The following is a 27,503-nucleotide window of genomic DNA, read 5'->3' on the forward strand; positions in this document are numbered from 1 at the left end:
GCGTCACCATTATATCTGAGACCATGTTCGACTGCACCAGCGTAGAGGGTGCTTCTTGACGATGCTCTTGCAAATGTCTCTGCCAAGACTCAGACAACTCGGCTACGCATTGGCCTAAATCTTTTAAGGAAAGGTTTGCTTCGGCTTCGCGCAGTTTGACTGCTATTAATTCATCCTACAAGTGAGCCACATTATTGTTCACAGACTGCTTTCTGAGCATCTTGTTTTCACTTTCGAGCTCGGTTATTCTAGCAGTGAGCTCGCGTTCCGCCGCCTCCCGCTCCGCAGCGTGCAGCCTCCTTTCGCGTCACCCTGTGTGTCTTCAGACGATTGGCGCCAGTTTTTCTCGTCTAGAGTCATTTCAAGAGACCGGATTTCCTCCTGCGCCAGGGTCAGCCGCTGCTGCACGCCCACGTATTCGCGGCACAGCGCCCGCAGCTCGCGGGCCAGCGCAAAGGTCTCTTCCTCGCCCTCCGCGCGGTCCACCTGCCCGCGCACCAGCCGCTCCGCAAGCCCTGAGCTCTCCTTTTCTAGCAGCTCTACCCACTGCTTGAGCAGGCGGTTCTCTTGACGGAGACATCTCAAAACAGCGATATCCCCCTGCTCCTTTGTCTTAATAATCGTGTATTCTTTTTTCGAATTTTTTCATTTTTCGGGGCGGTACCACAATAGAATATGGCATATTCTATTGTGGTGCGCAGCGCCATTTCCTTCAACCTAAGCTCCTTTAGTTCAGACAGCGCCTCCACCTCCCGGATCCTGGTGGTCATCAGCTCCTCCTCCAGCTTCTGCGTCTCATTGGTCCTTCCCTCCCAGGCTCGGAGCAGCTTCTTGGGCGTCACCATTATATCTGAGACCATGTTCGACTGCACCAGCGTAGAGGGTGCTTCTTGACAATGCTCTTGCAAATGTCTCTGCCAAGACTCAGACAACTCGGCTACGCATTGGCCTAAATCTTTTAAGGAAAGGTTTGCTTCGGCTTCGCGCAGTTTGACGGCTATTAATTCATCCTACAAGTGAGCCACATTATTGTTCACAGACTGCTTTCTGAGCATCTTGTTTTCACTTTCGAGCTCGGTTATTCTAGCAGTGAGCTCGCGTTCCGCCGCCTCCCGCTCCGCAGCGTGCAGCCTCCTTTCGCGTCACCCTGTGTGTCTTCAGACGATTGGCGCCAGTTTTTCTCGTCTAGAGTCATTTCAAGAGACCGGATTTCCTCCTGCGCCAGGGCCAGCCGCTGCTGCACGCCCACGTATTCGCGGCACAGCGCCCGCAGCTCGCGGGCCAGCGCAAAGGTCTCTTCCTCGCCCTCCGCGCGGTCCACCTGCCCGCGCACCAGCCGCTCCGCAAGCCCTGAGCTCTCCTTTTCTAGCAGCTCTACCCACTGCTTGAGCAGGCGGTTCTCTTGACGGAGACATCTCAAAACAGCGATATCCCCCTGCTCCTTTGTCTTAATAATCGTGTATTCTTTTTCGAATTTTTTCATTTTTCGGGGCGGTACCACAATAGAATATGGCATATTCTATTGTGGTGCGCAGCGCCATTTCCTTCAACCTAAGCTCCTTTAGTTCAGACAGCGCCTCCACCTCCCGGATCCTGGTGGTCATCAGCTCCTCCTCCAGCTTCTGCGTCTCATTGGTCCTTCCCTCCCAGGCTCGGAGCAGCTTCTTGGGCGTCACCATTATATCGGAGACCATGTTCGACTGCACCAGCGTAGAGGGTGCTTCTTGACAATGCTCTTGCAAATGTCTCTGCCAAGACTCGGACAACTCGGCTACGCATTGGCCTAAATCTTTTAAGGAAAGGTTTGCTTCGGCTTCGCGCAGTTTGACTACTATTAATTCATCCTACAAGTGAGCCACATTATTGTTCACAGACTGCTTTCTGAGCATCTTGTTTTCACTTTCGAGCTCGGTTATTCTAGCAGTGAGCTCACGTTCCGCCGCCTCCCGCTCCGCAGCGTGCAGCCTCCTTTCGCGTCACCCTGTGTGTCTTCAGACGATTGGCGCCAGTTTTTCTCGTCTAGAGTCATTTCAAGAGACCGGATTTCCTCCTGCGCCAGGGCCAGCCGCTGCTGCACGCCCACGTATTCGCGGCACAGCGCCCGCAGCTCGCGGGCCAGCGCAAAGGTCTCTTCCTCGCCCTCCGCGCGGTCCACCTGCCCGCGCACCAGCCGCTCCGCAAGCCCTGAGCTCTCCTTTTCTAGCAGCTCTACCCACTGCTTGAGCAGGCGGTTCTCTTGACGGAGACATCTCAAAACAGCGATATCCCCCTGCTCCTTTGTCTTAATAATCGTGTATTCTTTTTCGAATTTTTTCATTTTTTGGGGCGGTACCACAGTAGAATATGCCATATTCATGAATCTGTCTTGATCTGCCTCTGCCTTTGCACAAAGGTCGTTTTGTATGTACTTCAAAATATTCTCCATATCCAACGACAGCATGTCATCTTTGCCCAGGGTGAGCGTATCGGAACGGTCGGAGATCTCATTTGCAATGAAATATTGCTTAATACGACCTTTATAAGTTTTCCACGTTTGTGTGTTGTGGTCAAAACTATTTAAAATTCCGTATTGCACGTTCGTACTGGACATTTTACGCTGCTATTTTATTAATTCGTAACGCGGGTGTATCGTCGCCACTGTTAGATACGTAGACAAGTGAAACACCCGGAGGCTCAATTCGCACTGCTTTATTTTCTTAACTCAAACACAGGCGTGGACGTAGCCACGCACATGTGTGCGTGCGTATATGTATACAACAAATTGCTTCGTGTGAGAACTTACTGTATCTTTTAGATGCATTTTAGATGGTATTTTAGTGACTTAAAGTACTCTGGAGCCTACTTCGCTTGATGGTTGTCACATTTATTTATATTGTTTCAGAAATATATTACTGGAAAGCATAATATTAACTTGGAACTTTTGATGATTCTTCCCTTTTTAACGCACTTTTATTAGCTTTAACTGTATGTTTGTCTGTAACTGCAGACTCCTGTAGATTTAATTTTTACCCACTCGTAAAGTTAATTCAAATTCAAATGATTTATTGTGGTTCACAGGTTACATTGTATGAGGTGATCCGCTGTGATCTGCCATTTGTGGCGTACAATTTTTAAAAATGTTTTACATAGATAATTATTTAATTATTAAACCGATTTATACTGATGATTTATTTTTAATTCACATTTTGCACACTTATCAAGGTTCGGTGACAATACAGTGTGAAATGTGAGAAATAAGATTAATTTTCGGTAAATTCGAAAGGGATTAATGAAAATCCTTTAATTTTGAAGCAAAATCGGTAAAATGTCTAAGTATTGTTCGACCCTGAATCGAATAACAAAATGGACGACGGGTGAGACAGTAATTACCACATGATATAATAGCTAATTAACCGCGTAACAATTCTACGCATCCAATTAGTGTCATTTAGGGCCGATTTTTCAATGCTTGGATAAAACTTATTCGTCGAATAATGTATAAAACTACCATTTTAAAAACGTATTCTAATTGCCCGTATTTGACAGTTTACGTGACATTTAATACTTTATTGTGTAATACTTTATTGGACGGATAAGTTTTATCCAAGCATTGAAAAATCGGCCCTTATGAAACTAAATTAATTCGCTCCGTTTATTTCAACCCTACGAATAATGCCTTTTGTATAGAATAACCATTATTTTCATCCTACTTAATATTATAAATGCGAAAGTTTGTGAGGATGTGTGTGTGTTTGTTACTCTTTCACGCAAATACTACTGAACCGATTACAATGAAATTTGGCACACATATAGGGGGTAACTTGGATTAACACACAGGATAGGTTTTATCCCGGAAATCACACGGGAACGGGAACTATGCGAGTTTTTCTTTGAAAACGCGGGCGAAGCCGCGGGTGGAAATCTAGTTTAATATCTAGTATAGAAAATCTAATATATCTATCTAGTCTAGTATAGAAAATCTAATTAATTAATTAAACCGCGTATTTTATTGCTTTTATTTGGCACAATTAATTATAAACAATAACTTAACAAAGCAATTTTGTGAAAGTTGAAATAAATGTACTGATCACCCTTCCTTTGAGTTACGACTTCCTGTAACTGCCAAATATTTGGGTGACGGTCATCAATATTCCTTACAAAGTACTTTTTGTTTTAAGATCCTAAGAGTGTAGGTACTTTGTAGAAGGTTTCTTTGAACATAAAAACTTATGTTTAGAAGTTTTTATGTTACTTATACCTAGTCGATAGAAGAAGAGTTACTATTTTCTATATCTTTTATCATAACTAAAAAGTTAGGCTGGACACGTTTTAAACACAGATAAAAAGGATGTAATGGGGATGAGACTTAACACGTGTTTTTTAAACATTAACATCCGGCATAACCTATTTATATAATATGTATGTATATGCAAAAAAATTGGTTGTCTGTCAGTAAGGTAACGCCGCATGAGTCATGTTTTTTCGAGCGTGCAGCCGGCTCTATCGAATTATAAGACGTTGTCACGTCAAAAAATAAATAAAAGAAAACAAAGCTCAAGTCTGTAGTTTAAGTAAACGAAAAGGGAATACAACATTCTCCAAATACCTAGGTACATTTTACGTATTTCTACTTCGCTTTTTTATTCCTTCTCCTGTAATCCAGTAATAATATACAATCTTCAAAGTTTAACGCTAATAATTTAAATTTTACTTAAATATCTACCGTATTTATTAATTTTGTTATATTTATCTAACTGCTGAAGAATTTTCAAAGTCGTATTCTCTTTTAACTGTAATTGTTCTTCCAACTGTAATATTTTTCATTCATTTAAAATGTCTACCACGTATCCACGTATCTAAGTACATAAAGGGATTATAACCCCAACACGATTAACGTTCCCTACATCGATGAGCAGAATGACGTCATTAAATCATAAGTGGCTTACAAAGCGTTGATGACGTCATTGATTTTTGTTTCAAATTTATCTTTATATTCTTACCATCCATACTATCTATACTACGCGCTAAACTCACCAAAGCGCTAATCTCAGGACCTACTGGTCCAATTTGAAAAATTATTTCGATGTTAGATAGCCCATTTATCGAAGAAGGCTATACCGTTATAGGCTATATATCATCACGCTAAGACCAACAATAGCGAAGCAAAGCGGGTAAAACCCCGGGGCTCAGCTAGTAGTTTTATAAAGGAAAACCAATCTAAATAATAGGTATTTTACAGCGTAAATATATATACGGTTTCCAATTAGTGTAATAATTAAAGATACGAATATATAACGTTCTGAAATTTGCTTATTCTTTTGCAAATATTTATGTCTAATTAATGAAACCATTTCAAATGTTGTATTAAGTGAACGTTAATACATAGATATTTTTTGGGAGCGTAAACATGAATAACTATATTCACAAGATGTTAAATGCCAGCTTTTTTACATAAAGCCTCTGATTTACAGTTCACTATTTTTGTATCGACCGCCTCCTTGGTACAGTGGTTGACGCGTGAGCGTAGAACCGAGGGGTCCTGGGTTCGATTCCCGGTGGAGACGAAGAAAAAAAAATGTCTCGGTCTGGTAGGACACAGAAGGATGATCACCTACTTGTCCCTAAAGAAAAATCGATCAGTGAAACAGATGTATGCATAATGCATCTGCCCCTTACCCCACTACGGGGACATGGGACTTCACTTCATTTTTGTATCAAAAGCTTATACGCTTTCACAATAATTATAAATGTCCAGTCGATTATTATCTACGATCACGTCTAAATCCACAAATGAGCACACAGAATGCAAGCTATTTCGATAATTTCGAATTCAAAAGCGTTATCATTTAGCTCTTGTTTCCAAGTTCCATATTGCTATAGTAAACTTTAGCTGGGAATCTGAGCACATTTGTCCGGACTAACTTTACAATAAATCAATACGGACAGATTTATCGCCAGGCCATTCCTTACTTATATCGAGCTAGAACACCTAGCTTGTTTATGTTCTATTCAATATACATAGTGATAGATGACTGGGAACTCTGGGTTTCTGGTTTGATTGAAATTCGGTTAGGAACAGCTATGTGTTGTAGTGTTTCATGTGATCTTATTAATTGACGGCTCGTGTTAACTTGTATGAAGATTTTTTCAAACGAGATATTTTTTCTATAGTCTTAGTTACTCACTGAGATAGCAATGATCGGTTTAAATGCAGTTCATATCAAAATGATAAAGAAATTTCGGAGAACAGTGTTAGTATTAACCAGTATAGTAGTTATATTTTCTATATAGTATTATATATATTATATATTTCTATATATATATATATAGTAGTTATATTTTTCATATTTTAACGAATTTATATTGTTATTAAGTGATAATAAAATAAAAAAATTGTTTTGTGTAGAAGATTTGTAATGTAATAGTTTATTTTCTTAGCATAAGGATTAAAATGTACCACTGGAAGATACTTGTTCCCACGACACAGGGAATCCTAGTGTGGGAGCAAGGGTTTTCAATTTCTGTGCATCTTATATTTTGGAAATAAAGTTTATTGTTTGTTTGTTATTGTTTATTTTGTATACGATTCAGAATTCTCTGCGAAATTTATTGTATTTTTTTATCACTCAGAATGTAAGTTGTCAGAACTGTCAAAATGACATTACACGCGTATGAGTATGTCGTGCTAATGTTGGTCATTTGCCATAACGTTTTGCCCATGTTAAAGAAAATAAATGAATATAAATAGATAAATGCTATCATGTGTTGCAAAAAGCATTTTATGGTTCATTTATGTATTTAACAAATAATAGAAACCATTCAACCCGCTAAGTTAAGTCCGTAAATCTCGAATAATTTTCATAAGGAATAGAAATGAAAAACAAGACAACATAATTTGTTACCTATTTATCGTAATCTTCTGGTTCAGAGGTTTAATATGTATCATTAACAAATAAATGAAGACTAAAATGTTACCTATTTCAGATATTTTATTAACGAACGAAATCTAATGAATTTTAAGGGTTCTGGAAAATTCAATTCACATTAAACGGTACAATCACGAAAATAGCTTAATAGAGAATAATTATAATTATAGAATAATTGTTACGAAAATCTTGGAATTTGATCAAATATCTTGCACAATTTGAGCCCGTTTTACCCTTATCACAAATTAAAGCAACGAACAATAGACGGTTAAACGAATGTTCCAGAATGTTCTAGATCGACTCTGCTATTTTCTTAATTGAATTATTATATAATTTATAAGAAATTTAAATGGTAATAGCTGTGGAAATTTGAATGTTAATAGCTATAATTTGCTAGCTTGTTCGTTTTGTGTAATTGTTATTTAGAAATTATAGGGTTGTAATTTGATGGATATTTCTGTATTTATGCGAGACTAATTTATGATGATTTTAATGTATGTTAAACATATTATACGAGTCGAAGGTCTAAGCAAATTGACTAGATTTTTCACAACAAATTTTCTATTTTCATTCACGGTATCTAAGTACGAACACACATAAAACTTAAAAGAACAAGAATAAAAATGATTTTAAAATGATTTAGAAATGAAAGGAATCATAATTATGACATTTTATCTCACACTATAAATGAAAATATAATATTTAATAAACTACAGTAGGTTCAAAAAGATGCAGGGACTATAATTCCCGTTTGTTAGCAAATTCATTACTTAACAACTTAAGCACTACTGCAAACTTCATAGCTATAACTTCTGTTGTCTCCATTAAAGTTATTACGTGAAAACGGGACTCTAGTGCAAATTAACTATGTCAATTCTTTAACAATTTAAATACATATTTTTAGCACTTGTTTTTTAAATGATAAGAAGCCATCAGGATTGAATACCTATTATTTGTTTTTTAAATGATAAGAAGCCATCAGGATTGAATACCTATTATTTGTTTTTTAAATGATAAGAAGCCATCAGGATTGAATACCTATTATTTCCTTAGAGCAATCCTTTTGTATGTTTTGCGTTTAAAAAGTTATTAAAACAGATAAGATTAGATAGAAATTATGTGGTTTACGAAAATATATCAATATTATTACACGCTTTATATTAGCTTCACCTGTATGTTTGTATGTTTGTAACCGACTTCTTTGGGCGCGATTTTGACCCACTTTAAACGGCCAGATTTCGTTCAAACTTTGTAGATTTATTGAGGACCGATGACAATACACTAATTTGATAAAATTTTCTATTTTTTAGTTCGGTTTTCTATAAAAAGCGTGTTTTTTAGTTTTTTTAAACTATTATTATTTTTTAATTAATATGTAAGTAATTGATCGATAAACGGGATTCCATTTCACTTGTTCTATTGCTTCATAAAATTAAGTATCAGCATTAATTGTTCCAATCTGATACTTCGTAAAATCAAAATTAGCTGAATAAATCGTTACAGCATTTTATTTCAACGAAACATTGCTAAAACAGCAATCGAACCATAAAGCCAGCTTGAACGCCTGTGCCTCGCCAATCTTTTTGTACCCAATTCCGTTTGATCAGTACCGTAATAACAGACTAAATGTGCTTAGGGTTGCCAGATACATTGCTAGGGGTGACATCTTGGAGTTCCGCTAGTATAAAACTAGACAAAGAATAGTTCAAATCACAGAATTAACGAGTATGAAAGAAATAAAGCATTTATTTCAATACGCAATAATAACATCATCATCGCAAAAAAAAACATAAATTAATGTGTGGTTGCATGCGCCAGAAACGAAATTGCTATCAAGTATTCCTTGAAACTAAAGTGCGAATATTAGAACATTATCTATTAACTACATTATGACAAAAATAATCTAATCACTACATAGTATAAAACAAAGTAGCTTTCTCTGTCCCTATGTACCTATGCTTAAATCTTTAAAACTACGCAACGGATTTTGATGCGGTTTTTTTAATAGATAGAGTGATTGAAGAGGAAGGTTTTTAGTATATAATTTATTAGGTTTTAGACAAAGCGGGTGAAGCCGCGGGTGGTATGCTAGTATAGTATATTTTAAATGATGTGATGCCATTTTGAATGGTTAACAACCACGCTGTCTTTATTCTTCTTTTGTAAAATTAATTACAAGAAGTAAGTTAAGTTTCACTTGAAACTTATTATTACATTGAAATCAAATTTGTTCACAGCCTGGTACATAACTTTATTAACACGTTGTTATATCTCAATATATCGACTTCCCGGATTTCACGGCCATCTGGCAACCCTAAATGTGTTACCTGATTCAGTGAGCGGTGTGATTTCATTACTGCTCGCCATGAGCGTAGGTATTCAGGATAACTATAGCAAGCAAAGAAAATAGAATTAGATGTATTGTAGACTATTTTTATAGGCTTTTTTTTAAGAGGCGGATGCATTATGGATACATCTGCTTCACTGATCAATTTTTTTTTTGTCTCCATCGGGTATCGAACCCAGGACCCCTCGGTTCTACGCTCACGCGTCAACCACTACCAAAGGGGCGGTCAGTTTTCATATGCTTGGCCATAAGAAGCAAGTGACCTAATAGTATTGTATTGTTCCGTATCTCCTTATGTTATTTCACGTTTCATTTACTGATTGTCTTTACAGCTAAGTCATCCTTTGTTTTCTGAAATACTAAGTCTATTGTCTCCACTGCAAATGAAATCTAAGACGGAGAAATCTAAGGGCGGTTAATACAAGGCGGCCAAATTTCATTGACCAATCAGTAAACAATAGGAACAAAAGTAAACTACTTATTTATCAAAATGATTTTCTGATATGGTAGTGGTCACTTGTAAAGTGCACCAGTCCGACCAGAGAAAGACTAGTCAAACGTGATGGAAAATAACAGATAAAAAGTCCTTTTCCGTGTTTTCCATAGTGTGTGAGCTTTCAAAAATATTCGTAACTACTAAAATAATGGGTGGGTAATTGTGAAATCACGTAAACTAGTATCGCATGGTAGTCCCTAATTGTTGAAATGATTTACAAGCATGAGTTTGGTAAATACGGTAAATTACGTAATGGTATTTTGATTCGAGTGTGTAATTTTAAACCTTTGTTGTTACGTACAAATGTAGTCAGGTGACAATTTTAGCGTATTTTAGGATGAGGTATTTCGTTCTACATGTATATTGTGAATCTATGATTATGTAATTTTCCTGCATTTTATGTAACGCAAGTGTTATTCATTTACTTATAATAACGGATTTTAAACGCGGATTGTATTATTAATCCCGACATAATATATGTTTCGAAAACTTTACTGTAAGCGTGGTCATGAGCTTCATATCAAAATCAATCATATTATTAAAATATGAAAAGTGTGAAACTCCCATGATCGTTTGAAAAGCATGGATCAGATGCATTTCACATCAGTTTTATCGATCGATTCTCCCCACAGGCACCTCGGTGATTAGTCTCCTGTCAGACCGCGAAGTTTTTTATTTGTAACCACCTGCTACTGATCTGTTTTACTGTACTTTTAACATATTATGAACTGTATATCAAGAATGGTTAAACATTACAAAAATCGTAGCAATAATATATTGTGAAGTTAACGTTTTTCATTTAAACATATTAGTTACACATAAATAATTCAATCATAAATAATTCAAGTTTTAATTTTTTGTTTGGTTTCTATTTTATAGAGCAATATGTGTTAGTAACGTAAGAACTAAGAACTTACCTAATTTTATAAATAATAAATTGCATGTGTAAAATTGGAATTGGTACTGATTATCATATTGACTAGTCTTTCGTACAAAATTCCAAATAATTACAAAAGAAAGATTGAGACTTCCATGTGTCATGTATAGGTACGTGATAAATAGCTAGTTGAGATGCTCCGAAAAAGCCCAGTGTTTTTGTCTCCAATCTCGTTCGATCATACCGTAACAACCGACGTAATTCACTGATCGTGATTCCATTACATCGTACAAAGAATTGTAACAATCGATGGGGAAACGGGGATGTAATTAAAGTAAAAATGGCAAAAGAAAGTTTGATTAGAACAAACAATGCATGAGATTGAGGTACGTGAATATGAGGATATAAATTGTTATAATTGAATTTATCTATCGTTTGTTTTCAAGGGAATTGGAATAATGTCCGTAGGACTGTACACGATACTAAATAATAAACACAAAGTCAAAATGTGTTAACATTAGTTGAATGAATAAATTAACTGTTCTATTGTATAAAAAACTACCTGGATAAAACGAATGCTAAATCGATATTTATATAAAATGCAAATATTAATTATAGGTGATAATACTAAACTTTGTTACCATAATGTTTTCTAACCGACTGTAAAAAAAACAATGGAGGTTTTCAATTTGTTGATGTGTTGTAACTCAGCAGTCAGCATCATAAATCAATGAAAGAAAAAGCAGTCCTTGTAGAGTCTACAATGTAGACAATATAACGTAACTAATAACAATTCAACCAAATATTTTCCATCTAACAATCGCTCTACAAAATACATATATTTTACCGTATTTGATCGTCGTCAAAGCAAACATAAGACATACATAATGCAGATAAATGAGTTGACGTAAATCACGTTGAAGATTAGGATCCACCAATTATAACCTGTAGCTAATTAACACATTAATACGCCAACATGTATTAATTATACTAATTATGTGATTAATGCTTGATGATTTCGGATGGATTGCTAATTACATGTAGACTGTAGTGATGACGAGATGTGAATCTTGTAGTACCTACTGATTTTGTCGGAGATTTTAGATAATTGTTCAGAAATTACATAGTTTTAATTGATTTTAAAAGCGATTGAATAACTGTATTTTTAACCTATTGTTTTGTACAATTTCACTGAAGTTACTTCAGCTGTAGAACAGCAGATAATATAATATACAGTATACTAGGTACCATAAATAACATATTGTAGTTTTTGTAGCATTGTCAAGACATGTAACCATCTCAGTTTGCCCTCGACCACGCTTTCTGTAAAGTTCGAAACGTCGGGAATAAATAATTGAATGAATAAATCGCGCTAAAAGGTCTGCGTAAAATAAAATATACCTACAATGAGCTTTTTTTACAAGTTGAATGTTGTACTTGAGTTTCATAATTTAACTATTTATTTTTCATAACATTATTAATTCTATCTGAGTAATCATACGTGGAAACTGTTTTAAGGGATGCAAAATTGACTAATAAAAACATTGAGATAATATTAATACGTATGGAGGAGACACCACGAACAATATCTGTGCGCCATTTTTTTGCTCTAACTAAGTTTTAAAAATTATTATCTAGTTAGGTACTTACCGATGAAAGTTATTCCTTTGCACTTTTCCGTATTATTTGTATTATTTGTGCAATATGGTAACACACATGAAGGCATATTTGATGCGTTTCACTTTAAAACAAATAAAAAATGAGCGTGCAGTTACGCCATATGGCGTATGTTGAGCGGAACATAAGTGATGTAGGCGGTGTCGTCTCCATATGTATATCTCAATGAATAAAAATAATAATTTAAGACTACGACATTGAGACCCGTATCTTTAATCGATATCTCTTCTATATAATGTTAACACAGGAAACGACGAATGCCATTTACTTTTATGGTGCCGATAAGATTGTCTACCTAATCTTTTATTTTAATCTCTCTAACTGCTCTTTGTTATCCTTCAATTTATTCTATAAATTTGATGGTGTCATTATAATAAAGTTTAAGAATATTAGAAAAAATATTTATAACTAACTGTAATGGACGTATACTCAGGCATAAGTATATGTTTTACCTGAAAGCCAATTTTGCATATTATTTATGCATAGTTTCTCAGAAACGTGAAACTAAAGGATTCTAAAAATCTGAATAATTCAATCTATGGAAGTTTTTGGGTCAGTCTAAAAAATTCCAACTACAACATGAATATATTTAATGTTTCTAGTAAATCTAAGAACTTTTGCGCTTTCTAATCATAATATAAAAGAGTTATTTATACTTTTATGTTAATTCTAAATACACTTTTACTTATATGAAAAATACGTTTGAAAAAACAAGTTATAATATTCTGCTCAACTTTGAAAGAAAGAAAGAAAGAAGAAAGAAGAAGAAAGAAAAGAAATTTATTGCCAAAAAAAAAAACACACAGCCAAAAACATTATAAAATTTATCTTACAATTAGGCAAACGGAGACAGCCTCAGACTTTACCTTTTCTATTGAAAGTAAAACGCAAAAATCAACAAAACAAATACTAAAATGTGGAAACGTGTTTCGTAAAAACCCCTTTTGGAACACCTCTAAAGCGAAATCCGATTCCTACGATACCTTGCACCAAATAGCGGGCTAAAACCGAGCTTTTAAAAGCACTCAATAGTTTCTGTTACTCCTCAGATTATCTCAAATTTTCTTCTCTTACAAATTGCGATTTTTTTTATTTAAATTACATATATATACTAATATTATAAACCTGAAGAGTTTTTTGTATGTGATTTATATCATAAGATGGTATTTAATATGTTACGAGGTCATGCTAAATCGACACGTGAACAAATCGCACTTTAATACGATTTTGATGTCTAAAAAATATACAATTTTCATCATCCCGATACATTTTCATAATACATAATATTTTTATGTTTTCTGTTGAAATATGTTTATTCACATACGCGAAGACACCATAATTAAAGCAATGAGAAGTCACGCAGTGAATACCAGTACTAACCGGTTCTTTTCACACAAAATTATACCGCTCTAATATAAAGTCATGCAGAATCTGCATTGCAGATTGTATTATACGTGTAATTTCCTAGAGAAATACACTATCCTTACAATTAGCCACATGGTGAAGACGGATCGCCTACAAAACAAAAGCTGTTTCAGTAATGTATCGCATGACAAGGAGGGATGTGTGTTCTTAGCGTGAATAGTTAATACGGATAGGCGCTAATAAGGTTTAGTGTAGCCCAATGTTCTTACGCGTTTATGTATGAGTTTCAGGTCATTGCTCTAGTCACTTTGGACTTTGCGATTGTAAATCTACGAACGTAGAATTATTGGACTTTCAAATCACTTCTCTGGTCACTTAAGACTTGAAAACCAGTCAATAACTATATATTAAACACATCCTCTATCTGTTTGCTTATTGTTTTTCTTTCAAGTAGCAACGGAGTAATATTTTGTTATTTCTGCAAAGGAGGTATAGAACTATAGAGGGTAATAGAAATAATATTGTAATACTGTGTTAATAGTACTTCTTTTTACTTCGTTGAAACATCTCAATCCCATGGGAATTTGCTTCGAATACGGGGCGAAGCCGTTGTTTTAAAGCATGTATTATACATATTGCAACCTCGATTTCGAGTATAGTTGATTACGAAATAGGATATACAATAATATAAAGTGAAAAAACTAAAACCCAACTACGACAATAACCGGCGCTGAAAAAGTATAAAACAAGATTTCAGAATACTGAACTGAACAAAGTTGCTAATGTAGTTGCAAGTAAATGGACACAGTAGACTCAACCAAGATGCCTTCGTTGTAAATTGACAATAATGTCATACAATACTATTCTGAAGTATGCAATATTCCACTATGTAAAGATAAATTTTCATGTTTGGAAAGGCGACGTCACACGTTACATACCTAATATACCTATCTACCGTAGCACTTCAACAACGTGTCACGAGCAAGAGCAAATGCTAGTAATATATATATTCAAAATGTACAAAGAAAGCGCTTTCAAATGATACCAAACACGGGATATTTATCTTAACTTTATTTTTATACTTTGTATGTTTTGTCCGATAGAGGACGCCACATTAGATTTTGTGAAACCCCATATAGCCTCCAGCGGACAATTAAGACGCTTCTAATGATATGTCATTTGTCAAATTCTGATAAGTAGTTTAGACGTTACGAGGGAACAGATGAACATACATACATACATACATACATAGCCTGTCAAAATCATAACCCTCCTTTTGCTTTGCCGTAATCGGGTAAAAAACTATCAATATATCGAGGTAAAATGCATCTTTATACCTCACAAGGAGACAGTACACTTTAATCATAAGCTTTTCAAGAAGACTGTCAAACGTTGTTCAAGTGAAAGTTAAATTGCTCTGCAGTACACGTACAAGTTGCACTCGTATGACGTTTACAGTCATGTGGCAGAAGGGAAACTTTTTAATGCTCTTTTTCTATTTCTCCTTGCGTTTAATTGTTTTTCTTTTTTTATTAATATACTCAAGCAATGACCATTAATTATCATGGTCTATGATGTTAAAAAATCTACAATTATTAAAATTTGTCAAAGCAGAAATACGCTACAAGCTAGTTAAGTAAATGTTTATAGAATAAATACGCTAAACATTTACTAAACTAGCTTGTTATTACTTTCAAACCTCGTCCGTTTATTCATTAATGAATAAGGAGTTTCACTTTCGTATCTAATAATAACAGAGCAAAGTATAACTTAAATAAGTACTTTGCAAACCAGAGTCCCTGCTTTTAGACAATAGAAAGATAAAATTAACGTTTATTCAATTAAACCTACTACTTATATTATAATATCTCGTATTTTCCATTAATCGCGATGCTACCTATATTTTTTACAATGCCTCGTATGTTTTTACTTTTTCACAAAATGTTTAGGGCAGATTTCTTAGTTCAAACTTGGTTCAAACCTTGATAATTTTTTTTTTGTTAACCGCGTTGCCATAGCAACCATTCGCTGTAACCATCCTCTCAACCTCGTAGAATATTCTCATAAAAAGTAAACAACCGAAATCCTCATATCATACCGTAATCGCCCCACGTCACTCCGACAGCTCTATTATTTTACATGAAGACAAATGCTCCCAGATAGTTCGTAGTTAGGTCTGCGGTCCCTACTTGAATGACGTCTAGCTGAGGTCCATTGGAATGGGTCTATTAATTTTATGACGTCTTGACTAGCTAGCGATATGCCTGGGAGATATTGTTCGTTGAAAGTCCTTGTTCATTATGTTGAAATATCTCCATTGTAATGTAATAACTATGTATATTAATATACAGTAGATCATTAAAGCTTTACGACATTGTAAATAAAAATTGGTGTAGATACATTAATTTTTACATACACCAATTAATTTATTTGCTTAAAAATCTCAACGGTTATTTCATACCTTTTTTATATAAAGCCATATTGAACTAAATATCGGTTCGCTCTTTGAACAATTTTATAGTCCGTGCCATTAATCATACTAGTAGGAAAAATCTTTAGCAATTTTCGGCGCAAAAACCATCGGACATTTTGTATTTTTATCAAAATCGATATATCGGTAAACTCAGTTGTTTATTATCACCGTTCGATTAAATGTCGTTTGATAACTCGGAATTGTTTGCGAATTCATTTGCCTATTCCATTTTTAGATTTTATTTGCGTTACTATAGATTCTGAATATTTATCGTGTTGTTTAACGTATCAGCATAAATTGACTAAATATTTAAAACTTTATTTCGGGATTTATACATGGAAAAGCGAAATTTAATATACAACCTTTTAGACTTCGTTTGCGTATTTTATGTTTATGCTAAAATCGTATATTTGAATTGAATGTTTTACGTCTTAATTTATAATTTAGGTCCTACATCCAATATTTTAATCTACTTCTATATATATTTGTGTATTTGCACTGTTTTCCTCGAAATAGTACAGAATAATTCGATCCATGTAAAAATAGGGACGTCAATGACCGACCTAAATGTGTGTTAGTGGTGATTTATCTACAAAGAATTTATTAATTAGTCGACTGTATACAATTAAACACACGCTATTCCTTAACTTAGGAATTATTTAATTCTAATAAACATATTATGTATGCACCTAACTATATCATAAGTATGTGTGTGAGTGGAATCGATCTAATTCTCACTTGAACTTACACTAGCTATGCTCCGCGGTTTCACCCGCATTGGCGTGGCTCCGTTCATGTTGGTCAGTGTGATGATATATAGCCTATAACCTTCCTCGATAAATAGGCTATCTAACACCGAAAGAATTTTTCAATTCGGACCAGTAGTTCCCGAGATTAGCGCGTTCAAACAAACAAACTCTTCAGCTTTATAATATTAAAATATATAGTATAGATATCCCATAACAAAAGTCCCCATTCCAGGGCGGTGCGGGGAAGGCAGCCCCTGCGAGCAGCTGTGTCGCGAGCTGCACGACGGGACATACGAGTGCGGATGCGGCCCGGGCTACGTGCTTCATGTAGACGGCTACGGCTGTTTAGGTGAGTTGTTCGGCGATTGATGCATGTAGTTTTCTCTTATTGAGGTAAAAAATATAGAACGACTTAAAGGCTAGGAAAGTAAAACAGTTACTAGAGTCAATGGTAAAATTATTAATATAAAATGTATTTAAAAAATAGTAATACATTACAACAGGTTTCAATACATCATCATTAGATAGGTTTTAATATAATACAGTAGCTTGCAGGCGGAGAGCTTGCTCCGCTTTGTTTAAAATCTAATAAATTACCTATATAGTATATACCTTTCTCGAGAATCACTTATGTATTAAAAAAAACCGCATCAAAATCCGTTGCGTAGTTTTAAAGAATTGATGTTTTGATTATGCTGATTTGTTTTTGTATAGTAAACTTCACACAAACGAGAACTACAATGTGTAAATTAATTAATTAAGAACTGGTCAAACAAAAACCAGTTTTTAAACCTACGCCTCGTAATCGATAGTAATATAATTACTATGAACCCTAATTCCTAACACTAGGTTTAAATCTCATTATAAATACTTAGGTTAATTAAAAGATTAGTGCTGTAGTAGCGAAGTAGTAACTTTTGTAAACTTGGAAGATTAGCGTTGAGTGATTTGCTATTAGCAGTACCTAAGTAATTAGGCTCATTAGTAAAGAAGCAAGTAACACAAATTCCTACGATTTATTCTTCTTATCTTTTGATACAGAATAATATAGCTTTTTTATTATTCTAGTAATTAACTATGTGACAATTTGTCTGTGACAGGGCTGTTTATCGTGAGCAATAACCGTCTTATTGATATTAAAATTAAACAAACAAAATAAAAATACGTGTGGCACTCGGGGACTGCCGCGGTAAAGCTATTGCATAGCATGCCTTCAAGCCACACCTCCGTGCCTGTCGGAGTGGGGAGCGTGAGGTTTTTCGTTACTCAATTTCTGGATTCGGTCCCCGCGCTCAAAGCCTATGCAATGATAGAAGCTATGCAATTGCTTAAAAAAAGATTTTTTCCACGTTTATTACACTCACGTAATCATCTTTAAAATTATTACATACTAGCTGCATACATATCTGATTTGTACGACAAATAAAGCACTTCCAAATATCAGCACAGATTACATAGAAATGTATGAAATCTGAGTAGTGTTCGTAACTTACAAGACGGCACGTAGAACTGTGGCTACACTGCCGGCTACGTGCTACGCGATTGCTACGAGTACTACGACGTTATAATGTAGCAGATGCGGTTTGATAAATGAGGGGGTGAATTAATCGCAACGGAAAAGATATTTAGGATTTGAATAATTGTTGTTTAGAGGATGAAATCTATTATCTGCGGATCGTGTATATTTCAAAATGTGTTTTTGTTTTTAAAGTGCTAATTTGCAATCATTAACAAAAAAAAAAAAAAAAAAAATTAACTCTCAACTACTTTCGTTATGTATGACTTAATCAGCAAACCATGTTCCGCCTCAATCGTTATATTTTTCTGTTTATATTCTAAAATCTTGTTTCTTCGTATGGGTCTCCTATGATTAGTCTCAAGTCATAATCGACACCAAAGTAATACATAACACTAAAGTCAATACATATCCAAAAAATTGACAATAACTTAACTTACATTGTACATAAACAATACATTGGATATTCATTAATATTCACTAGTTACTCGAGTTATTTTCCAGAACATCCAAACTAACTTAAAGTCTTATAAATACTGGACAGAACTGGGGGGTTAGACAAGTGGCTTTCTATTAGCGTAACGTTTGATAGAATAGATTATGAATGTATAAGATTGACATAAGCTGTAGATAAATGTATCGACAGCTTACGTCAATCTCATACATTCATAATCTATTCTATCAAACGTTACGCTAATAGAAAGCCACTTGTCTAGGGGGGCTGTATCTAAAATAAACTATGACATTTCACAAACTGTATAGTATGTTGAAAGAAAACTTCATATTATTGAACTGCTGTTATTCCTCAATGTAAGATACATTGAGGATATAAAAGACAAATTTATCTTCCCAATCATTAGTACTAGCGGGATAAACATAAACAGATACCTAACATCAATCTAATGCCCACAACGGTTTCAAGTGGCAGAATTGATTGCGCCAAAGCCTAAATTGTCGGAGTATTGGAAAAATGTCCGACATTAATAAAAGCACAGAGTTGTATGATAAATGTTGTCTACAGATGTTGTGATTAATAGCCTCTCTACATGAGCCTTTTTACAATTTCAGATGTGTTTGCCCGTTCTAAATGGTTGAGCTTTTAGAATTTGGGATGCTCTCGGTTGTTTTTTGGTTGGAAATAGGGATGAAAGGATTTGGTGTGTGATAGTGTTATGAAATGGAACTAACGCAACAAGTAGGATACAGTTATACAGTAACAATTAACTAGTCATGAAGATATGCAGTAATAATTTGTCGTTTAAAATCACAAAGTCGTTCACCGTTATCTGCATGTTTATCTTAACAATTTTAGTGAAATAACCACTGTTATAAAGACTATCAGCCGTGTTGTTATTCAAAAAGCTTACATATAAACCTGCTCTTAGTGTGACATAATATGTATGAAACCTATTAATAGGTTCAATAAAAGGGCTGTGTATAATAATTGCTGTCGGATCAAAATTACCTGTATAATGACGATAAATTTGATGGAGCTCAGTTCGCCCGTATCTACATATATTAGAATTCCTTGAAACGTATTGGTTAATATAGAATCAAAAGAGAGAGATGTAACGTTACATACGTTATTATAGGTATAATAACGTATGTAACGTTAATTCTACTATTTTCTATACTATAGTTATATTCTCAGAACCCTAATCCTGTTTGATACGGGAAACTTGCGGAACTTACATTCTATTTCACAAATAATAAATGGGTTATTGTAAATTTGCCACAAAGTTAATTCGTCACCTAAAAAAGTATGTGTAAATTTGCCACACTTTTATTTTTTTAAAGTTAATTCGTCACAATTTAATATCAAGTATTGTAAATTCGTCACATCGATAATTTAAGTACAGATAGCAATAAAATTCAACAATAAATTAATTTAAAATGTTTATTTCTTAATCAGTTTTAGATTTTCAACCTTACATGTAAAGAAATCACAGTCAAATTGGATGACGATGGACTTTGTAAAAACATAAGGAAAAGCATAACAAAGATAAATTTTGCTAAAAGCCAAGGAACATCTATTTTGTATATACTTATATTCTAAAAATTCACAGCAGTTATAAAGAGTATTACTTAACATCTACATTATTCTACATAGGTAATGGTAAAAATCATAGTTCTCTCTATAAATATTTTTAAAATGTAATGAAATGAGAGCGGCTCTAAAATATTTATCACAATCGTATAAAAATAAGGATAAAATATTTTTCACCTATTTTGTATACAGGGTGTAAGGGACAGCCTCCCGAAAACTTTAACCATGGAATCATTCTGAGCAACTTTCCCAAAGAAACCATATTGCGGAAATGAAAAAAAAAATTCGGCTTCCCATACAAAATTTTCGAGTGAGATGCTAATTTTGTATGGGAGGTTGAAATTTTTTTTTTCATTTCCACGATATGCTTTCTTTGAGAAAGTTGCTCAGAATGATTCCATGGTTAAAGTTTTCGGGTGACTATCACTTACACCCTGAATGTTCTAAAAATATACAACAGTTATAAAAAATATTACTTAACATCTATATTATTCTACATAGGTAATCGTAAAAATCTCAGTTCTCTCTATAAATATTTTTAAAATGCAATGAACTAAAAGCGGCTCTACAATATTTATAACAATCCTATAAAAATAAGGATAAAATATTATTCTTTTATTTTAACAAGTAAAGATATTGCTCTTAATTTACTTAAATCATATCCTATAATATTAGAAAAACACAAAGCAAATAAAAATCAAAACTCAAACAGACTACTTAGCGCGTTTCATGATCATGACACTTAATAAATTACAGTTAAAATCACATTAATTATTTTTATAAGTCAACTTTCGTTTTCCATAAAAATAAAAATTCTAATACATATAAAATCATTTCAAACTTTTAAAAAGCGCAAATCAATTTGACTCAATAATGAATTTACCTTATGTTATTGATGAATTTACCTTATGTGAATGATGACTGTAATATTAAAATGTAAATCATTATATTGCTGGTTTCATCGCAGGCTGAAAGGTAGATATAATTCACTTGCCTTGCTTGCTGGCGGTACTTTACTACTTGTGGCAAATTTACAATAACCCGAATATACCTGTGACGAACTTACACATACTTTTTAAGGCATGTGACGAATTTACTTTCAATGTATGGAGTTTTAAAAACGTGACGAATTAACTTTGTGGCAAATTTACAATAACCCAAATAAAAAGGTGTTATTCAACCTTTTTATTTTTAAATGTTCTTCATTCTAATCTTATTACACCATCCCATTCAGTCTATATATTTTAAACTAACCGGAACAGAAATTCCTATTATAATAGTGAATTCAATCGTTCTCATTCTTCAATAGCAATAAACGGAATTCCTTAAGAATATTCAATACTTTATCGTGAACGTATAGACGCGAAGCGGTTTCAAAGAAACTCAATTTAATGAGCGCCTATTGAATTATTATTTCATGGTTTATTTTATTTATTTGGGTTATTGTAAATTTGCCACAAAGTTAATTCGTCACGTTTTTAAAACTCCATACATTGAAAGTAAATTCGTCACATGCCTTAAAAAGTATGTGTAAGTTCGTCACAGGTATATTCGGGTTATTGTAAATTTGCCACAAGTAGTAAAGTACCGCCAGCAAGCAAGGCAAGTGAATTATATCTACCTTTCAGCCTGCGATGAAACCAGCAATATAATGATTTACATTTTAATATTACAGTCATCATTCACATAAGGTAAATTCATCAATAACATAAGGTAAATTCATTATTGAGTCAAATTGATTTGCGCTTTTTAAAAGTTTGAAATGATTTTATATGTATTAGAATTTTTATTTTTATGGAAAACGAAAGTTGACTTATAAAAATAATTAATGTGATTTTAACTGTAATTTATTAAGTGTCATGATCATGAAACGCGCTAAGTAGTCTGTTTGAGTTTTGATTTTTATTTGCTTTGTGTTTTTCTAATATTATAGGATATGATTTAAGTAAATTAAGAGCAATATCTTTACTTGTTAAAATAAAAGAATAATATTTTATCCTTATTTTTATAGGATTGTTATAAATATTGTAGAGCCGCTTTTAGTTCATTGCATTTTAAAAATATTTATAGAGAGAACTGAGATTTTTACGATTACCTATGTAGAATAATATAGATGTTAAGTAATATTTTTTATAACTGTTGTATATTTTTAGAACATTCAGGGTGTAAGTGATAGTCACCCGAAAACTTTAACCATGGAATCATTCTGAGCAACTTTCTCAAAGAAAGCATATCGTGGAAATGAAAAAAAAAATTTCAACCTCCCATACAAAATTAGCATCTCACTCGAAAATTTTGTATGGGAAGCCGAATTTTTTTTTTCATTTCCGCAATATGGTTTCTTTGGGAAAGTTGCTCAGAATGATTCCATGGTTAAAGTTTTCGGGAGGCTGTCCCTTACACCCTGTATACAAAATAGGTGAAAAATATTTTATCCTTATTTTTATACGATTGTGATAAATATTTTAGAGCCGCTCTCATTTCATTACATTTTAAAAATATTTATAGAGAGAACTATGATTTTTACCATTACCTATGTAGAATAATGTAGATGTTAAGTAATACTCTTTATAACTGCTGTGAATTTTTAGAATATAAGTATATACAAAATAGATGTTCCTTGGCTTTTAGCAAAATTTATCTTTGTTATGCTTTTCCTTATGTTTTTACAAAGTCCATCGTCATCCAATTTGACTGTGATTTCTTTACATGTAAGGTTGAAAATCTAAAACTGATTAAGAAATAAACATTTTAAATTAATTTATTGTTGAATTTTATTGCTATCTGTACTTAAATTATCGATGTGACGAATTTACAATACTTGATATTAAATTGTGACGAATTAACTTTAAAAAAATAAAAGTGTGGCAAATTTACACATACTTTTTTAGGTGACGAATTAACTTTGTGGCAAATTTACAATAACCCTTTTATTTCATGTGAAAGTTAATAGATAAGAAGTATAAAGTATGTTTTATTAAATAAACGTCATAAAATGTTTGACTTGCGCTAACTTTTATTGACTATTATTAAATGTTTCGCTTCTTTTATTTTAGAATTAATCTTCGTAGAGTATATCAACTAAAAATACTATAAATTTTGTCGTTGAGCTGATATATTATGTTTGAGTTCAGAATCTCTTGGTCGTAGAGCTCTATTTCTAAAATCCAAATAACACAAATACCCTATATTAATAAATCATAATTAACTCCGTCATAAAACCAAACTTCCACATCCACAGCCCAGTTAAAAACGACACCTAGTTAAACCCAGTTGTGCACTATAGCAAAACTGAATTCCTGTGTTTCTTAACTGCCATTTCAACGATAATGACACTTGAATTCCTCGCGCCGGCAAACGAGTGTTCCCGTACAAAACGTGCTGATTGTATGCACTGGCCTTAAGTCGATGGCTGCATAGCGATTATGAAGAGTTTTCGAAAGTTCCTCGTCAAGTTAGCGATTTGCGGGATTCAATGGAATTGGATGTCGTTTGTATGGCATGATTGAATTAGAAGAAGGAAAGTTTATTTAGATAAAAGATTACATAAGAATGGAAAAGGAAGAATCAGTTGTATTGTTTGTTGATAAACTTAAATAATTGTCTCCGGATTAATTGTTTCAAATAAATGTTTATAAAAACAAATATTCATCTATATTATAAAGAGGAAAACTATGTTTGTTTGTTTGATTGTAATGAATATGCTCATAAACCACTGGACCGATTTAAAAAATTCTTTCACCATTCGAAAGCTACATTATCCACGAGTAATATAGGCTATAATATATCATCACGCTAAGACCAACAAGAGCGGAGCCACGCGGGTGAAACCGCGTGGCACAGCTATAGCTTATATGTAATTGATAGCCCCCTACTTAGACTTTAACGTACTATAAGTATAAACAAAGATTATTATGTGTATTAACTTCTATCAACACGAACTGTAGTTTGGTTGAACATCAATGTTTCTTACTAATTATTTCTTTTAACATTGTTTGAAAATGTTTGTATATTTTGAAAGTTTCATAATGAATAGGTGTTATACCGACATTCAGATCTATTAAATGAACACTAAAAATACTACCTTAGCTCCTAATTAATGTCCGATACGATTTGCATTTACGATTCCTCGATACAATTTCATACACTTTTTTCTTTAATAATTAGCTTGTTACCTTCAAAACAATATTAAATATTTTGCAATCATTTCTAAAAATATTTGCATGTTTTATTTACAAGTATCAGATACAAGTAACAAATTGCAAAGCGCGCTAGACTTTACTCAAATATACTTTTTTTCATTTACTTTTTTGTTTATTTAACGAAGCTCGGTTTCCATTCATTGCAATATTTGTGTTTAGATATTCCCCTGTTATTTGTAAATGAAACAATGTGGTTCTTTGGTATTGATTTGAATGGACATTTTTGTATTAATATTTGTTAGATTTAAATGGGAAAATTTTAAGTTTAGTCTGTGTTTATTGTAGTCTGTAAATAGAAAGATGAAAAGAATATTAATTCTTGTCGTTTAGATAATTACCTCCTCTTTATTAAAATACTAGCGGTCCGCCCCGGCTTCGCCCGTGGTACATATTTCGTAATAAAAGGTAGCCTATGTTCTTTCTCAGGGTCTAAAGATTGTGTGTGCCAAATTTCATCAAAATCGGTCCAGTAGTTTATGCGTGAAAACCATACATACATACATAATTACAAACCTTTCCTCTTTATAATATTAGTATAGATAGACGGCAATTTAATAGGCCTAACGTTATTAAAATTAGCATGATAATTATTTGGATAAAAAATATTTCTTGTATCGTACATATAAAAGAAAATATAAAATAGGAACTTAAATTGTCGATTAGAAAATCAGTAATCAGAAGATATTTAAAATGTTATCAGTCAATCAAGATCTTCAGGATTAAATAAATTCCATGGAATGAGGAGTATCTACGAGAAAGCTCTTAATCTACTTACCGTGAACATACACTCGGTATTCCAAGAATTCACCATTTCCTTCTTTAATTCAAACATCCTGTTTAACATGGAAATTTATTTTATACTGAAGTCATACATTCATGTTCATTTTCAATCTTTTAAAATTTACAGAACGTAGTAAATTATTTATTCAGGTGTCTATAAAGTCGACACTTAAATTTTTTACGACGCAAGCTATGCAAATAGACTATAATATAAGAAACCGCATACGTCTTATGTACCTACTCGAAACAAAACTTGGAGTCGTAAACTTAATGGGATAGTATGATTTACGATGGAAGCGAGACTGAAATAAAGTGTAAGAAATAACAACGAAACCAAGAAGGCAGGGTTAAATTTTTATTGTAATTTATTTGTTCAACTAAAACTTTCGACGCTATGTGACATCTATAAACTTGCACTTGTTATCATGCTTCAGGGACTATGGTTATACCATTCATGGTAGTGTGTAAAGCAGCAACATAATTTAATATTTATACTGATAATAATGATATTTTTGAAGTTTTAGCTGTGCTTTTCTTCTATCTGTAGTTTTTGTGTTGCTGTCTTTTAACTCGTGATTTTTAACTGAATAAAGCTCACGATGTAGTTATCTTTGACACCATCTTAGGTTGCATTTTATTGTCTGAACAAGTATAATTCAGCAACATTTTACCGAGATAGTTTTCTGTACAACTTATGTTAAGTCGTGGAAAAGATTATTTAATTTAATTTCTTGACTCTCCAGGTTATGTTTTTCATAATGTACCTAGCATATAGCATGTGTCTCAAGTCGATACTTGAAGTTATCATTCTATTTTTTTTTTCATTTCATTAATATTCAATATTTTATTTAAAATTTAAAACTGTTATACAAGCCTTTTGTTTAAGTATCATTGTGAATACCAAATATTACTTTTCTATAGATATAATCTAAATCAAACTCTTATCGTACTCTTATTTCATAAATGTACAATTTCATTGTATTTTCCAATAGAAATTGTACTTTTGACAACCCTATCAAAATGCAGCTTCACATTCACCTTTCAACAGATGTGTCGCTTTGATTCGCGTATCTAAATTGCGTAGATTAAAACCTTCTCGTGAAAAGTTAGAGCAACAGATGAGTATATTCACAGATGAATATCAAAGAATACAGCTGGAAAATTTCGTTCCGAGAAACAATTATTGGCAGAGATAAAATTTATGTTTCTACGAAATGTTAAATGTGCTAAATATTGTACAAGTGCGCTCATGTGTATATTTTCGAGATAACCTTTAATGTTTACTTTCTACCTTTAACACGAACAAAAATAATTGATAATAAGAAAATAAAATAAAGATTTTTTTTACGTGTCATACATAATATCATTAGCACTTTACTATCGATTAAACCAAGATTTTATTTCTCACACATAACAAGTATTTAAATTAATATAACTTAGCAACTTAATAAGAAGTAACATTATCTTGCCAATCACAGCTTGCTCTCTTGTTAACAGAAATCAATGCAACAAAGGCGACGGAAGCCGCCGACATCAAAGAAGATGTCCTCTATCAGAAAGACGTCTCATTTTCTGCGGAGCTAGAGCTGGCGCCGTCCAATAGAATAAGTAATATTAACGATAGACATATCGAAAGACTAACAACACACACACCAATACATAAAGAAGACAGAAGACAAAATTACTCCTACACCGGCGAAAAAAGCAAAGAGCTAGATGGATTCAAAAGTTTAATAGAAGACGGCGTCAGTAACGCCGACTTGAATATTATATCGGAGAAGTCTAGTGATTTCGATAAAGTAAAAGTGACTACATTAGGACCGAGCATGGAACAGAAAGTAAGTACATTCTAAGTTTTTATGCGCATTTGAAAGAGAGTAATGGTTGTAGTGAATGTGTGTACCTTTTAGACGATGTGTAAATTGATTTTCGGTTAAAGAGATTTATTTTAAGTAAGAGTGACTTGCCAATTTTGCAACTAAGTACGAATCAAAAATAAATATTAAAAGCACAGATAATAATAATACTTAACTTTAAAAGTAATAGTGACGAGACAATTTTTATTTTTG

General features: G+C 33.3%; 1 protein-coding gene across 1 annotated transcript in view; it reads left to right on the top strand.

Moving 5' to 3' along the window:
* LOC123703062 (pikachurin-like) overlaps positions 1 to 27,503 on the top strand; it is a 145,350-nt gene that overhangs the window by 72,598 nt on the left and 45,249 nt on the right. The window contains exons 3-4 of the mRNA XM_045650938.1: positions 17,122 to 17,238; positions 26,932 to 27,272. Of these exons, the coding sequence (XP_045506894.1) occupies positions 17,122 to 17,238; positions 26,932 to 27,272 (458 nt within the window). The remainder of the gene's footprint in view (positions 1 to 17,121; positions 17,239 to 26,931; positions 27,273 to 27,503) is intronic.

The sequence above is a fragment of the Colias croceus genome, chromosome 25 (genome assembly GCF_905220415.1).
Source record: "Colias croceus chromosome 25, ilColCroc2.1".
Lineage (NCBI taxonomy): Eukaryota > Metazoa > Arthropoda > Insecta > Lepidoptera > Pieridae > Colias > Colias croceus.